Source organism: Ciconia boyciana, chromosome 1, assembly GCF_034638445.1.
Source record: "Ciconia boyciana chromosome 1, ASM3463844v1, whole genome shotgun sequence".
Taxonomy (NCBI): Eukaryota; Metazoa; Chordata; class Aves; order Ciconiiformes; family Ciconiidae; genus Ciconia; species Ciconia boyciana.
In genome coordinates, this window is record NC_132934.1 from 95,160,854 (window position 1) to 95,177,890 (window position 17,037).

A 17,037-nucleotide genomic window follows, 5' to 3' on the forward strand; every position below is an offset into this window, starting at 1 on the left:
AGGACCAGAGTCAGTTCCCAGGAGGATATATATAGAGATAGATATATATATATATACGGGAATGCCTTGCTTGGAGGGAAGACAGGTTCGCTGGCATGGCTCTGAGCCATGCCGTGCACTCAAATAACAGGCTCTAGTCCTTATCAGGATAAATGTAGCTGAGTGTCTGAGCTGGGACATTTTCCTATAGCAAACAGAAGACATGACATTTAATGCCTTGATAAGTGAAATGTTTTGTTGGGTAGAAAATGATAGAAATAATGGTGTGCTACTTCTCCACCAAAACTTTTTTTTTCCTAAGTGGAACAGAAAAGGTTAAAGTTTTAGCAGTAGACAAGTAGTTAATGGTTTATCCATCACAAGGTTATGAATGTACAATACCATTTTATAGCAGAGCAGACAGTCTGCACCACAACATGCCTTCACTCCACTGGGACAGAATATTGGTTGGAATTACCTGTTGTGTAGTGACTGTGACCCTTTGGGCACTGTGTATTTGGCAGCTTGTCCTCAGGTTTAAAACAGGTAAGAAATATAATTCTAGCCCATTTGAGCTCTATGTGAGCTATTTGGGCTTTTTTCCTTTCCTTAAGTATTTAAACATGATTGCTGATAAACATTATTACATCCACGCTGTATGCTTCTTAGGTGGAAATGTTTTTCTTCTTACACTGATGTTTAAAGAAGTACCCCAAACTTTGCATTCTGCTGTAAAACAGAATAGGATGGCAAACAATCTCTGGAGTATTTTCCTTATAACATGTTTACACTGTATGTGATTCCTCCGATAGAGCTTTGAGAAATGTCTTGAAATTTTCTCACTGTTCCAGTAGAAATCTGATTTATTTTTCAAAAGACAAAAATAAACCTCTAGCTAGTCTAGTAAATTATGCTTTAAAGAGGAAATATTTAGCTTTACATATGTTTATATGTTTGCATGCATATCAGCAAAACATGCTGTATAGCACCTGTTCATGTTTTCAATACAACTTGCATTATAGAAAAGTTTGTTGAAAGAATATCGGAGATATTGGTTTGCATATTCTATACCTGAAAATCAGGTCACTGCACCCTCGTAAGACACTTCTGTGCACAAACTTGGAGCAGAAAACTAGTCAGTGTTTCCTGTCAGCAAAATACTCACTATATTGACATGATACAAAATTATGCATGGACCTATATTCAGAATTCATAGAAAGAATCAGATACTCCTGGGTGCTTGTCCAGCAGGGAGTCAGATATGATTGGAGACCAAGAAGCCTAGGGAAAAGTTTCTATGAGGATACATTAGGATATATTTACTTCAACAGGTTTATCAGATGTTTGTAGGGAGGGAACATACTCCAGCCCAAGAAATGGCACATAAGTAAACAGCAATTATTTAACATATGTCAGTAATAATCTGCCTTTGCTAACATAAGTATATGCCCAGCACTTTGTTTGACTTGATGGAGCTAAACCCAGATGAGATGGGAGTTAACTCTCAGTGCAACCTGGGGATACCTCTGCTTATGCCTGGGATTTACACAACTGCAGGCAAATGAGCTGCTAGGAACTGGATATAAACTGCAGCTACTTCAGGGACGGAGAATACCTCCATGCCCATCTGATGCATTGCTTGTTGTGCATAGTGGTAGTGTTTCTTCTTTATTCAAACTTTAACCACAAGTGTCAGCATTAACAGTCCCCACAATGTTTGATTAAAAAAACCCCAACAGTTCACGACGACACAGTATTATGCAAGAATCTTTTAGTTTTAGTTTAAAAATATATACGGTCAAAATCAATGTGATTCTTGAGATGATTAATGTCTGCAAAACTTAAAAGCCAAAGACAAATAAAAAGAAGATGTTTTCTGAATCTTAAAATAAAACCAGAAGAACCCCATAATTTTAAGCCAGTGCCACAATTACTGGAGCCTGATGAGTTTTACTGCATGTGGGGTAGCTATGACTGCATTAGTCAGCTCGGGAATTCATATTTGTGAAAGACAGATTTCCCTCTGCAAAAAAACCCCCCCGCTTTACAATGGTACATGACACCTTGAACAGTAGGCTAAGAAAGGTTAGCAGGAAGCACTAAATAGAGCCACAGTTTCAACTAGCATTAACAGATGCCACGACCATCATGCTGCTGTTACAGAGGGACTCTTGGGGAAGGCAAAGGCAAGGCCGATGCTGTTTGCTGGCACCTGCTCTTTGCTCCACGGGCTGTGTAGCATCTGTGTCTGCACTTCCAGGGGTAAACGCTGGACCTTTTACCCCGCAGCTTCGTGCTTTTCTGTTTTACTGCTTTCAAAGGCGTGTCAGCCCCATCTTCCTTTCCACCTTTCCCTTTCCTTACACTCCTTTCGCAGCCTGTGACTAACAGTGCCAAAGCCAGACCCCGACACCCTAGCCCGGCTGGGGAAGCATGGCCACCACTGCTCCCACCTGAGGCTGCCCCAGCCGCCCCCCTGCCCTGCTCCTTAGCAGGCAGCCCAGTGCCTGTGCATTTGCAGGGCAGCACCGCTCCCTCCCTGGTTTCCTGACCCTCTGTGCCAGATTACCCTGCTGTGTCACCTTCTGCCTGGCTGCTTCGGGCACACGTTCACCAAGCAACACAGAGGCTTGGAGCTGTGCTGCAGGTTCCCCAGTATTTTGTGGGTTCCCAGGCTCCCAATCCAAAGCAAGTGGCTGAGCCCCGGTGTCACTCCTCCGCCACATGGCCCCATGTGCCACATGGCCCCATGTGCCACATGCATGTGCCTGGCAGGTGAGCCAGCGCTGCTGGGCAATGGGGCAACAGCTGCCCAACCAGGCACTCAGCTCCCCCAGATATAGCCGTTCTCTGCAGCTGCTTAGCTTGGGCCATCCAGATCTCAATTGCTGGAGGAGTTTTCCTTTCCTTTCTGTAAGATTTCCAAAGGAGAGACAATGTGTTTTGAAAAGCTGATGGCTAGCAGAGACATTACCTAGCGACACATAGATGTTATTCCACTATCATCATAGACATCTGGCTGTAATGCAGCTGAGACAGCCTGAAACACAAATGCTAAATAGCAACAACATGAGCAAAAGCTGAGCAACGCATGCCAAGAACAGAATTACCCCCGCCACGTGGCACATCCCCTATAGTTTGCAATAATCTTCCAGTTATACGAATCCCATTAAAGAGTAAGAAGTTAGGCAATCTTTTTCGTTCAGTGAGAACATTAGAAATATACAATTGCATATGTGTTCCTGACAGCACTGTTTACTTTTGAATTTTCTGGCTTTACTCTATTTGTCAGCGTCTCAAAACACAGGCACTAAAATGTCAGATTGCAGTCCTCAATGGCAGTCCTCAGCTCCAGTTTTCTGCATTATTGCAAGGCATACACTGCACCCAATGCACAGGTGCACAATTTCCACCATGAACCTTATGGGAAGGGATTCCAACTCCATCCTGCACTTAGGGACTGGGTGAGATTGACTGTGAGGAAGCCCCCCAGGTCTTGGACCCATCTTTCAGAGCCTGAGGTCCATCACCCCTTCCCTGTTGCAATTTCTGCTGAATACCCCTTAGCCTTTCAAGATTTGCCGGTCTCTTTTTTAAGAAACCTGAAGATTTTCAGAGCTTGATTCAGAAATTTTTAAGATCTGCAATTTCTCTGCTATTGCTTATACCATGCTTTTTTGTTTCCTGAAGCTGCGGCAGCCTGTGCAATGACTACTTTGAACAAAACCCACTATTTCTGCCAAAAGACAGAATAAGAATCGGCACCCGTCCTAGAGCGTGGATAGAGGCCATGGCTGAGATTGGGGCATGGCTTTTTATCTGCTTTATCCTATAATGCCTGTCTTAAATCAGAGTATCTCTGTCTGATTCTTGGATGTGTGACTATCCATGTCCTTGTTACCGTTCCGGGTCCCTCAGCACTGGGAATCTGTGGCCCTGTTTTGCCTTCTTGCTCCTGTGAAATCCTGCAGAAGCAATTGGGGCTTTTCACGGTGTCCTGGTTTCGGCTGGGATAGAGTTAATTTTCTTCCTAGTAGCTGGTATAGTGCTGTGTTTTGGATTTTAGTATGAGAATAATATTGATAACACGCTGATGTTTTGGCTGTTGCTAAGCGGGGTTTACACCAGTCAAGGACTTTTTCAGCTTCCCATGCTCTGCCAGGTGCACAAGAAATGGGAGGGGGCACAGCCAGGACAGCTGACCCCAACTGGCCAAAGGGCTATTCCATACCATACGATGTCATGCCCAGTATATAAACTGGGGGAGTTGGCCAGGGGGTAGCAATCACTGCTCGGGGACTGGCTGGGCGTCGGTCGGCAGGTGGTGAGTGGTTGTATAATTTTTTTTAAAATTATTTTTATTTTTTTTCTTTTTCCCTCCCTTGGGTTTTGTTCCTCTCTCTCTCTTGTTGTTTTCCTTCTCATTACAATTCATTATTATTATTACTATTATTTTGTTCCAATTATTAAACTGTTCTTATCTCAACCCATGAATTTTCTTACTTTTGCTCTTCTGATTCTCTCCCCCATCCCACTGGGGTGGAGTGAGCGAGCAGCTGCATGGTGCTTAGCTGCCGGCTGGGGCTAAACCGCGACACACGCGTTCAACACCTTGAGCATTTGGCAGCCTGGAGTCTCACACCATCACTCCTGCTCATCCAGCAGCTGCACAAAACTGTTTCCACTTGCATCGTTGTGGGAATGCAAATTCATGTTTGAGAGCTTTGACCCCACATTCATGCCATTGGTTTTAAGGGCAAGGAGGGACCAGTGACTGAGTACATGGGCGAGACTGTGGGTCACATATGTTTGTTAGTTGAGTATTTTTAGCTGAAGCTTCAAATAAATCATGTTTGTTTATTTCCTTAATCAAATTAGATAGATACGTGTCTTTACATACGTATTAATGAATATATATATATATATTGATTCTTTATTTACACAGACACTACAGAATCGGTGGTACATCCGTGCTTCTGCCTCAACGGTGGTGTCTGTCGGGATGGAGCCTGCGTGTGCCCAGAGGAGTGGGTGGGATCTCTTTGTGAGATAGGTCAGTACAAGCCAGGCAGCATGGGCAGCTGGCATCATTTCTGGGAATCCCTCTGCTTTGGGAGGCCCCTGGTCTTCTCCCCGCCTCCGAGACCTGCTCAGCAGGGTCGGATCCACAAGCAGTGAAGTGGCTCTTCTTGCTAGGTGAGGCCATAACGTTCACCCACTTCTGTTGCTCTTTCAAATGAGTAATATATCTGGGGAAGAAATTACAGGTTTCACAAGTCTGTGGCCTGTTTCTAGCCAATTTGGCCTCTGTTTGAATTCCTCTGTTTGAAGATCACAGTGACTTGAAAATCTGATGCAGACCTCAGTGGCCACTATTGCCGTGTCTGGATCTGCCAGTGTTTAAGGGACACCATCCAGCTTGGCACCCTGCAGGACAATGCCTGTCCTCAGCTCCTGCTGCCACTGGCACTGGTTTTGGATGAGTCAAATTTCCTATGCCTGGCATAGCACTGGCCTGGTTGACTCCCATTTCAGTCCCCTCTGCCACAGCACGGCATCTCTGCACTGCTGTAACTGGAGTGGGTACTCCCAGCCGATGCTGGGAGGGTGCCAGCCCACCTAGCCACAGTATCTCCAGAGTTGGTAAGATCCCCAGCTCACGCTTTCCAAGCCAATGACCCACACTGTGGCCAGTGTGACACACAGATATGCCGTCATGTGTCAGCTGCGCCTTTGTCAAATGACATGTTTGTCAAATTACCACGTTTGGTCAGAAGGACGTCGAAAGATCTGCAGCTTATCCAGGAAAATATTCTTGGTGAAGACTGCTAGGTAGATGGAAACTTCAGGTCTCCCACGTAATTTCCCATATGATGGGATGGGTAGCACATCCAACAGACAATGACAGATTGCATGGCTTCATGATGGATTGGAACATTTGGGCAAAATGTTTCAGAGAAGTTGGCTTAAATAAAATAATCATGGCTGAGATTTCAGCACTGGAAACAAACCATTATGATGACTCTGTAATTCCCTATGTTCACTCCTCTGGTATTCTGTATTTGATTTGCTGTGAATTGCCTTAAAGAATAGATTTTAATAACTCTAGTTATTAAAATACATGAGGTAAGAATGTTTGGACAGGCATCATTAACTTGAAATAATAACAAACATTATTGCATTTACAAAATATGAATTTTACTCTGTTTTCCCGAGGAATGTTTATACTGCCCAGCTGTCTGTTGTTCCACCTTCTTGGCAACTTTAACTTGCTGACCAGATTCAACTAAATTCACTAGATGATTACAGGTGTTAAAGGTCTTGAGCTTCTGAGTTTTGCACATATCACTATTTGGGTACAGAAGACCAACCCTGTAAATATCTCACTGAGAAAAAAGCAAGGAGACTTACGCCAGCAGTGAGGAGGTGGGGGCCACATGGCCAGTCAATCCCAGTCTAGGCACTAAGATGCATAGGTCTAAACTACCCATGACATTTGTCTCCTCTCCACCAGCTAACAAAATAAAGATGTATATTTTATGTATTGGGAATCTAAAGATGGATGTAGGACACAGAGGTGGGGGGAGCTGAGGCATGATGGGGCATAAAGAGTGTGGGAACATAGTGCTAAAGGAGTTGGGGAAGCTGGAAGGAAGTGCAGTCGGCTGTTGGGGGTATAGAGGAGGTGATCTGGTTTATTGCCAGCAGGAGAGAGCAGGGCATATAGGGTAGACAGCTTTTGTAAACCAGTTACTTTTGTTCCAATAGTGATGGAAAATTTCCACTTGGCTCGTACTTCATTCCTTCTGTACATTATGTCATGGTTACTTTCCTTCACAGACCATGACAAAGGGCCTGGTTTTCTTCCTACTTGTGGTTTCTTTGGGTTTTTTTTTAAATCTGGAGCATTCTACTGAAGTCAGAATATTTGCAATAATTTGAGATTTGCATCGGTGCGGAAAAAAGCACCAAACAATTTTATCTCAGATGGACTCTCTTTTGTAAGTCCACAACCAAGTAGTATAGATACATATATAAACCAGCCCAAAACACTTTCAGATCAAGGCTTGAATTACTAGAAAGACAAAAAATAAAGCTTGAATAGGTACTCATGTATGAATGCATATACATTCATGCATGAATGTAGCAACTCATTCCTGGCTTTCATCTCTCAGAAGGAAGGCAGGGTCACCACAAAAGTATTCAAATCTATGGGTCTAGACAGAATTCATTCAAGACTGCTGAAAGACCTGGCCGATGTCACTGTGGGGCTGCTATCTGTCACCTATGGTGATCAAGGGAGGCCACAGAGAACTGAAAAAAGGCCAACATTATGCCCACCTTTAAGAAAGGCAAGAAGGAACCATGGGGGAACCATAAGCCAGTCAGGCTTATCTCAGGCCCTAGAAGTATTATGGAGCACATCCTCTTGGAGTCTATTTCCATGCATGTGAAAGACAAGGAGATAATCAGGAACAGCATGGATTTACAAAGGGCAAATCATGTCTGACCAACCTGACTGCTTTCTGTATAAAATAACTGGCTATGTAGACAACAGAAGAGCAACAAATGTAATATACCTTGATTTTAGAGATGCCTTTGACACCATCTCCTTCAGCATTCTTGTTTGGTAGATGAAGATGTATGGGTTGGGTGAATGAACCGTTAGCTGGGTTGAAAATACACTCAACAGCCAAGCTTAAAGGGTAGCGATCAGTGACTCGAGTAACCTGCTGGTCAATACTAGGGCCAGTATCGTTTAATGCCTTCATCAAAGACCTGAATGATGACACTCATGCCCTCTCAGCAAATCTGCAGGCAATACTAAACTTGGGGTGGGGCAGAGGTATTGTTGACACAGTTAATGGCAGAGCTTCAATGCAGAAGAACCTTGAGAAACCTGAGGATCGTGCCAACAGAAACCTCAGTGTCCAACAAGGACAAGTGCCGATCTCCGTGCCAGGGACATTGGTACAGACTAAGAACTTGCTGGCTGAGGAGCAGCCCTGCTGGAAAGTACCTGGGAGTGACAGTGGATGCCAAGTTCAATATGAGCCAACAGCATGTGCTCGTTGGTAACCAGGCAAGGCAGCTTGGTTACTAAACAAGGTAACTAAACTAAGGTAACAAGGCAGCAAGGTAACTAAACAAGGCAGAGCAGCTGTGCTACATGGAGGGACACAGGTTGACGGACATTATTACCCTCCCCTTCCTGGCACTGGTGAGGCCCCACTGGGAAATATGTGCTTAGTCTTGCCCCCTGCACCCCAGGGTAAAAAGACTTGGAGAAACTGGAGAGGGTCCAGCAGGATGCTGTGAGGACGGTGAGGGGCCGAGGGCAGGTGGTCTACAGGGAGCGTTTGAGGGAGCTGGGCTTGTTCACTGTGGTGCAGAGGAGGCTGAGGGCAGAGCTAATAGCAGCCTCCAGCTAACTGAGTGGGAGTTGCAGAGACCATTGAATCCAAACTCTTCCTGGTAGCACCAGAAGGTAAAGCAAGGAGCAGCAGTCATAAATTGCAGTTTGAGAGGCTGAGATTGAGAATGAAGAGAAATGTTTTGGTTAGAAAGGTAGTGTGTCACTGGAACATGCTTCCCAGTGAGGATGTGAAGCCTCTGTTTGGCCTAGATGCCCTCCAGAGGTTCCTGCCACCTCACATTTTTGAGACACCTTGCCCTGCTAATCAAGTCCTGGCAAGCGAGGTTCAGGTATGGTGCTGTAAGGCAGACCTAATCTTTGCAGAGTCATGTGTCCTTATTTGTTCATAACCATTTCTATAGAAGGAAAGTATCATTGTGTCATGGGAAATTGAGACCCTACAGAAAACAAGACCCACAGAAAGTTACATGACTTGGCAAGGAAGCCTGTGCTAGAACATGAAGAATACTCCAGGTCTCCTGAGCCCCCCTCAGGACCCCGACCATAAGTATGCTTCTTTGACTCAATCCTGTTAGTGGGACACAGTCAGCTGAAATGTGGTCCGAATTAGCAAAAGTTAGCAAAACCAGGATGTTGCAAGTCCTAAGACCAAGCAGAAATTTTCTTCCTGTGTGCTGCAGTATTTCTTTCAAGTGTTTGCAGCATTGCAAGGTAAATTTGTGTTAAGTTATGGTATGACATGAGAATGCAATAGGCTGCCATACTGGGTCAGGCCATGGGTCCACTGCGCTCATCATCCTGCCTTTAGATGTAGCCAGTACCAGGTGCTTAGACAAGGTGTAGGGTTTGGGGTGGCCACCCTGTCCTGTTCCAGCAGGCAGTGGGGCAGCGACTTCGTGCACCAGAAGCCGCATCTGTCCCATCATGGTTCAGAGTCACCAAAGGATCATCCCCCATTAATTGTCCAAACGCCATTTGGAGCAAATGTGTATTTTTGCCCCCTGCTGTATTCTGTGGCATTAGGTTACCAAATCTGATTTCTGCCTGGGTAACAAGACTCTGGAAGTGAAGCTTTATAATCTTTTACAAATTTTCTAGGACCAAAGCAGTGAAAATAGGAGACATGGCAAAAAGTATGGGCTTTTAGGGTTTCAGTGATTTCATAAATATCACTTGTAGCAGCTCAGCAGCTTGGGTTTAGACAAGATTTACCCAACTGCTTTTATTTCCTTTAGGGCAAAACATTCAATGAGCTTCTATTGTCTCAATACTATTTTATTTTTGAAAATTGGTCCTTGTACTAAAAATATTTGATCTGGACATATGGTTTTTTTTCCTTCTGTGCAGTTAATTTCTGTGAAGCCAGTACTTGCACAGTGAACATTTCTGAGGGCATTATAGAAAACCTTACTTTTGAACGGATTATAGTGGGTAAATATGGCAACTCCAAAGAAAAATGCGAACCTGATACTGTGAACGGTATGTGTTTCTTTCCTTTCACTTCTACTTCCCAAAAGTAAATGTAAGGTTTGTGACAGATGTCGGATTATTAGACCAGATAAGAGGTCGGTGTTTGAAGCCAGAAGAGCATAGCTCACGCAGCAGGAGCGCAAACCTTTCCACACAGCTTTCTACCCCAAATGCAGAGAATTTAAGGTACGCACACTGAGTCGTATCCGTGCCTGTCTGGGACTGGGCTGGGAGTCAGTTAATAGCTGCTCCTGAACAGCCTATTGATAGAAAAATAATCTATTTATATCCAACTATTTAGCATTAGGATTCAGGATGCTTTCCATCAACTGTGGTTCCATGAACTGTCTCAGCTTTCAGAGACCTTGTAGAGGAGTAAGTGTTGCTTATGTGCTTCTCCATGTGCATTTGCATTTGCATTTCTTTCACGACATATAAACTATGTTTTTCAGGACATGATAAAAAGTCTTTCTGATGGCTCAGTACTGATGCCTGTGCCTCCCGTTTAAGAGATGTGTTTCTGCAGCTCTAGCGTAACTAAACCTATCTGAATTTGGCATGAATAATGTCAGCCACTCTGACAAGATTGTGTATATGAGTATAAAACACATGTTCTAAAAAGAACAATAACTAGTTAAATAATTGATGGTCACTTGTAACGCTGAAAGACAAATATTTTACATGCAAACAGAAAATAACACTGGATAGGGTGTCCCACCCACAGTACAGTTTTAGTTCGCAATGAGATCATGTGCATTTGAGTGAGCACTTCTGTACTAAATGCATATCTTTCTGCTTTTACAAAATTACAGGTAACACTTCAATAGCAATCCGGATGTGCTCCAGAGAAGGGAGAACTCCCGCTTTAGAGCCCCCCAAAATTCTGAATTGTAATGAAAATCTGGACTCCCTAGCATCACAGGTAATCTTAAATTACTATTTAAACAGTGTCCAAGATTCTGCATCATCTCAAGAAAAAAAAAGTGATAGGAAATCAAGGCAGGAAATACATATGTGTTACATTTCTTAAAACTTTGCAGAAAGCAAAATGAATGACCAAAGCCTTTTTCAGTGGCATTCTTGGCATGTGCCTGCTTTGCAAATGGCCTGAATTTCCAATGGTGATTATTTTATTTTGCCTGCACACAGCATCACATTTCATATCTTTTAACTGGCCTGCAATTTCCTCAGCCAGGTTCCCAGTTCACAGCAAACACCTCTGAATGGAGGCAATGCCTCCAGGATACCAAACCAGCGAGAAAGTGGAAGGGATTTGGAGAAGACTGGCATGAGGGAACAAAGTGATGCTGACACCCACACGTTAGGAGGGATTAAGAGCCTAGCCTTTCTGTTCAGTCCTGTGATCAGCTGAGCACAGACGAAACACTTCTGTCCCTCAAGAATTCAAATCCAAACTCTCTTGTATGAACGACAAACTCTTCCTGATAAAATCCATAAACCCCTAAGCCTTGCTTTAAGGCTTAGCTCTACCATATCTACAAAACATGGAGAGCTCAACATGACTAAGCACATTACAGACAGCGACTGCTTCTCGTCTGCTTCTGCGCTTCGTTTCCTTATCACTACTCCCAATTGGAAAAAAAAAAGAAACAAAAAGAAAGCAGCTACAGTCCCGTTAAATAAGAGAAGTCCCTTTCATCATGCATTTTTGCTTGACTATTGTGTCTTCAACCCAATGCTTCACCTGCCTGGATCCTTTGATGGGAAACCCTTGAGCTCAGTATTGTATTTTCCCAGTACATAGCCTTCACTAAATGGTTCAAATGTCAAATCTTCTCTAAAGTAATACATAATATTAGTAGTAGTTATTTCTCATGCTAATAAGATACAACGTAAAGTTGCAACATGGGGTTATTCTGCTGCCATTAGCGATTTAGGGTTTTGCTACGAGTTGTGATGTCGCGCTGCCATCTAGTGAGCCCAGGGCAGCTCGGGGTGCAAGGGTGCCTGCTAGGAAATGGGAGGAGGAGCTGTTCATGCTCGTGATCCAGAGCCCACCTTTAAAAGGATTTTGTTCTTTTAAACAGAAATATTTACTTTGACTACAAGGTCATGCCAGAAGTCCGAAGTAAGAATAGTGAAAACAGGCATTCACGATGTACTGTTTGTTCACGGTGCATATGCAGACGTTTTCAAGTCAAATAATATCACCTCCAGTAACTGTAAATGCAAATTTCCTTCCTCCCTATGCAACACATTCACCTTTCTGTCCTACCATTCCAGGCTTTATAAACACTTCAAAGCTGCACGATTGAATTAATCTTGATTTTGATAGCTTCCCAACGTAAACACTTTGAGAACAACTCAGGTATTGAAGCTATTCATTTAAGCTATTCATTGACTGGATTAGAAAAGGGATGACTTCATACACTGTTTAGTTGGTCTCCATAGCCTACAAAGGAAATTCTCCTGATGATTAGCAGATCTTCCATCTCTTTAAGTCTTATTGTTCCCTAGCTATACCTTCATATAACATGCAGCTAATGCCTCGTCTTTTTTTGTGTTTAGAGTCTTAAGATACTATAGACATTTATGCTCCACCCATTAAGTGCTAACTGACTCAAATTGGACCCAACCAGTGCTTCTAGCAATTCTTATTAGTATCTCCAGCACCAGAATATTTTCTTTGTTTTTTCTACATTTATTCCAAGCTGACACTATATACAATGTACTGAAGTGATAATGTTCACAGTGCAGGTTATGAGCACTGTGTTGAGAAGGACAATTATTCCGGATGACATTTCTCAAGTTCCTCTGATGGCTTTTCAAAAAATCTCGTTCTGGTTACTTCAGGAATAGTGAAAGGTATACAGAGGTTTATAGACTCAGAAGCTCAATGACCTCAAGACAAAGGGGAAGTCCTGCTGCTGTCTACAGCTACCTCATGGCAAAGTGTGGAGAACGATGGGGCCAGTCTCTTCTTCGAGGTGCACAGTTTTAGGATGAGCAGCAATGGAGACAAGTGGCAAGATGGGGAATTCCAATTATATAAGAGAAAATTTTTCCCCTTGACGCTGGTCAAACACAAGCAGGTTTCTGAGGGAGGTTGTGGATATTCAAAGTGAGCCCCTGAGCAGCCTGGTCTCAGCTGGCCCTGCTGGGCTAGGGGACCTCCAGGCCTCCCTTCCAACCCAAACTACTCCGTGCGTCCATGAAATCATCCCCTAGGGAGAATTTGCAAATGCCGCATACTTGACATGAACAGAAACAATTTAGACCACCAATTACTTGTATATTTTGATTCGATGTGAGAATGTTATAAAAGTAGTGACTCTTTTTCCTTTCCTCATTTTCTTTCTGTTGAATGGCATTTTCCTAACAGGTTGAAACTGCAGACTCCAGCAATGTTTCAGCTATTGCAAGCAACACTCAAATCCTCACCTCCATGCCAGACCAGCTGAGCACACAGAACATCTCTGCTGCTGTGAACATTGCAGTGCAGATTCTGAAAAAGCCAAATGTTTCAGAGGACTCTCAGGTGAGACTTATTAAGACTAAAATCAGACTTTTGTGGCTTAATATTTGGGATATTAATTCTGTCCCCCCTCTACCAGCAGAAGGAACACTCTCCTTCCTCTTAACTGTACATAACACCACAACCAAATGCATTCATTTTGCCATTTAGCAGAGTTATTTAAGTGGCCTTCAGTGCATACTTGTGGAATCACTGCTGGGTCAGTTCTTAGAGCTGAGTGTGAATTTGTTTCTTATCAGCTGCTTAGACTTGCATATATCTGAAATTCTAATACAGGCATCATTTGATATTTAAGTTAATCATTAATCCTTACTGTCTAAATTAATAAAAGTGTGGTATTTATGAACCCATTGGTGCAAAGCTTGTGTTCTCTGGAATCGTATCCTGTACTTTGTTTACTCTGTTGTGCGTACTTTCAAGCAATGCTTCTTAAGTGTTCTTACTTTGCCCATCCACTATGTAGCACATGGGGTGATTTATTTCAATTGCATTTGAATATTGCCTTTTTTTCTCAGGTATCTGTGGCAGTAATGGCTACAGTGAGTCAACTCTTGGATGCCAATGAAACAGAATTCAACCACAATAATCTTGTCAATGTTACAACAAGGTAACTTTAGGTTTTGCCCTTTTTTTTTAGATGTAGTAAACTGCATTTTCTCTTCTGTGTCAGGATGAAAGCAGTTCATGGACAGGTCAAAACATTTTTAGTGTTCAACTCCAATATGCAATTTCATTGATTCAGTAGATTTATACCAACATAAGCAATTTTGGCTGGATTTTTCTGCTTTGGAGAAAGGATGAGGATAGGGAATGAGGAGCAGTTCGAGCTGGAGAACCAAATCAGAGAGGAAGCTCAGAAACTGAACCTGTAGCCGTATATTAACGAATAATGGTAATTTTTACCCCACTCATTATTTCAATGCAGCCTCACAAAAACAATGGAGGAATTTTCTTTGACTGGCAACATCTTGCAGCCCAACATTGCAATCCAGTCTGCTCCACTGACATTAAGCTCCTCTACGATTCTGTTTTCAGCACAGAGAAGTAAGTCTGTGTGTGTTCTTGGATTTACCTGGACAATGTGGTACATACCATAAATCCTAATGCATCCACTGCTAATTTTTGCAGATACAGCACTGGGATACTATCAGTCGACAAAACTAGAAATACAGGAAAATGTCCCTGGGCTTACTGGTGACCTCAGTACTGAAGTTCAGATACTGTTCAACATTATAAATAACAGTAAGTTCTTTCTCCTACTGAAAACTGCGCCTGGGAAAATTTTGAACGACTATTCACTAAAAATCTCCTTTGGAAAAAACCCTTAGCCAACATAAACAATTACATGTTGTTTTTTATGCATGCTGATGTCATACGGTAGTACAAGAAATGCACATGTCAAATGAGCTGGATAATCTTATTTATAGATTAATGCACATGTACATGTATGGCCAGAATGCTTTCAGTGTTTGGGACTTTTTCATTTGTTTTGTTTTCTGAAATTGAGAATGTAATGAATCTTTGACCATACCTCTACAGACATCAAGCTCAAGAGCTAGTACATACATACCTTGCCTGAAATCCAAAGACATCAACTGTTTCAACTAAAATTACCACTACTGTCAGGTGTCATCCAGGACATGCACATCTTCACACCTACATATTGGGATAGTCTTCAATGGCACGGTCACATGGGATTTTTCCAGATGTCCATTATTTACACTCTGCAGTGCTCAGAGGATAAATTGGTGTTGCCCAGGAGAAAAAAAAAACCAAGCTTATAGATCCTCTGCTTCATTTGCTGCAGAAGCTGTGGGTGTGGGGGAGCTGAGCTTTGAACATGTGCATTTCTATGACATGCTAAAAATCACAAGAGTTTCAGACTGGGCATCTGAAACCAACAGACTTGTCCTCAGTCTCTCTGTATAGTGACAGTAACACTAAGACATCACAGCACAAGAGTATAATGAAGGTGAAGTTTGTGGAGCGCTTAGATATCATAATGCTGAACATCATTCTTATACAGGCCCACAGGGAAATGAATAATTCAGTCCTCTCACCAGGGTTAGAAAAGACTAGAAGAGATAAATCAGGTAGCTCCACACACCCAGCAATGACAACAAAAACCCCACTGAATAGCTCATTAACTGGTCACTGTCCTTTCTGTTCACCGTTTCAGACAACAATTCTGTGGAAAAACAGTATGATCATGTAATTAAAGCCTTTATCATAATGCCTGTATACCATAACGCTTTCCTCAAGAGAGCTAGATTGGATGCACAGCTTGTCTTAAAAAGAAAAAATTCTTCAATATTAAATGCACAATTGTGACATTTTGTAGATATAAAGATATTTAGTCTCTCTTGATGATCAAATCGGAGAGAGATCAAATCAGCCACTCTTGGTCTTAAATAAAAAATATAAAATCAAGAACAAAATCCATTATATAAACCAGGATTTTTGCTTCCTCACTTAAGCAAAAATTAAGACTAGTGATTTAAATCACTTAGATAAAATCTCTCTAATTTGGTAGAAGAGTGCAAAAGAAGGAGAGTCCAAAAGTTGGATCTGAAGGCAAAAGTCCAGCCAACCTCTTTTATCCTCTGACTTCCTACTAACTGTAAATGTCCCTGGTGTTACTACTTCTTATTTACTATTATTAAAAGCCTGGCCATTTGGAGTCTGTGTATATACTGGGATTTAGGATATTATTTTCCGCATTACCAGTATTTTTTCCCAGAAATGACATTAAGAGAAAGGTAATAATTATTTTCACACTCCACCTCAGCAAAAATTGAAGATGACTCTTTTGAGATTCATGGGAAGAGAAGCTCTTCTCTACTTCTTAAATGGATTATAAATAAATATCTAAACAAAAATCTGCTGTAAATACTTACATATTCTTCTGTGCCTGGGAAGATCATGGAACAGATCCTCCTAGAAGCTATGCTAGAGCACATGGAGGACAGGGAGGTGATTCGAGACAGCCAACATGGCTTTATCAAGGGCAAATCCTGTCTGACCAACCTAGTGGCTTTCTACGATGGAGTTACCACATCAGTGGACAAGGGAAAAGCAATGGATGTCATCTATCTGGACTTCTGTAAAGCCTTTGACAAGGTCCCCCACAACATCCTTCTCTCTAAATTGGAGAGATACGGATTTGATGGGTGGACTGTTCACTGGATAATGAATTGGTTGGATGGTCGCATCCAGAGGGTAGTGGTCAACGGCTCAATGTCCAGATGGAGATCAGTGATGAGTGGTGTCCCTCAGGGGTCTGTACTGGGACCAGTGCTGTTCAATATTTTCATCAATGACATTGACAGCGAGATCAAGTGCACCCTCAGCAAGTTTGCAGATGACACCAAGCTGAGTGGTGCAGTTGACACACCAGAAGGACGGGATGTCATCCAGAGGGACCTGGACAAGCTGGAGAAGTGGGCCTGTGTGAACCTCATGAGGTTCAACAAGGCCAAGTGCAGGCTCCTACACCTGGGTCGGGGCAATCCTCAGTTTCAATACAGGCTGGGGGATGATGTGATCGAGAGCAGCCCTGCGGAAAAGGACTTGGGGATGCAGATGGACAAAAAGCTGGACATGAGCCAACAATGTGCGCTCGCAGCCCAGAAGGCCAACCGTATCCTGGGCTGCATCAAAAGCAGCGTGGCCAGCAGGTCGAGGGAGGTGATTCTGCCCCTCTGCTCTGCTCTGG

The 17,037-nt window shown here is 42.8% G+C and overlaps 1 protein-coding gene across 1 annotated transcript in view; it reads left to right on the plus strand.

Annotated features, from left to right (window-relative positions):
* Positions 1 to 416: 416 nt before the first annotated feature.
* ADGRG7 (adhesion G protein-coupled receptor G7) overlaps positions 417 to 17,037 on the plus strand; it is a 28,417-nt gene continuing 11,796 nt past the window's right edge. The window contains exons 1-8 of the mRNA XM_072851998.1: positions 417 to 525; positions 4,925 to 5,032; positions 9,704 to 9,835; positions 10,639 to 10,748; positions 13,170 to 13,325; positions 13,838 to 13,929; positions 14,248 to 14,366; positions 14,451 to 14,564. Coding sequence (XP_072708099.1) covers positions 417 to 525; positions 4,925 to 5,032; positions 9,704 to 9,835; positions 10,639 to 10,748; positions 13,170 to 13,325; positions 13,838 to 13,929; positions 14,248 to 14,366; positions 14,451 to 14,564 — 940 coding nt within the window. The remainder of the gene's footprint in view (positions 526 to 4,924; positions 5,033 to 9,703; positions 9,836 to 10,638; positions 10,749 to 13,169; positions 13,326 to 13,837; positions 13,930 to 14,247; positions 14,367 to 14,450; positions 14,565 to 17,037) is intronic.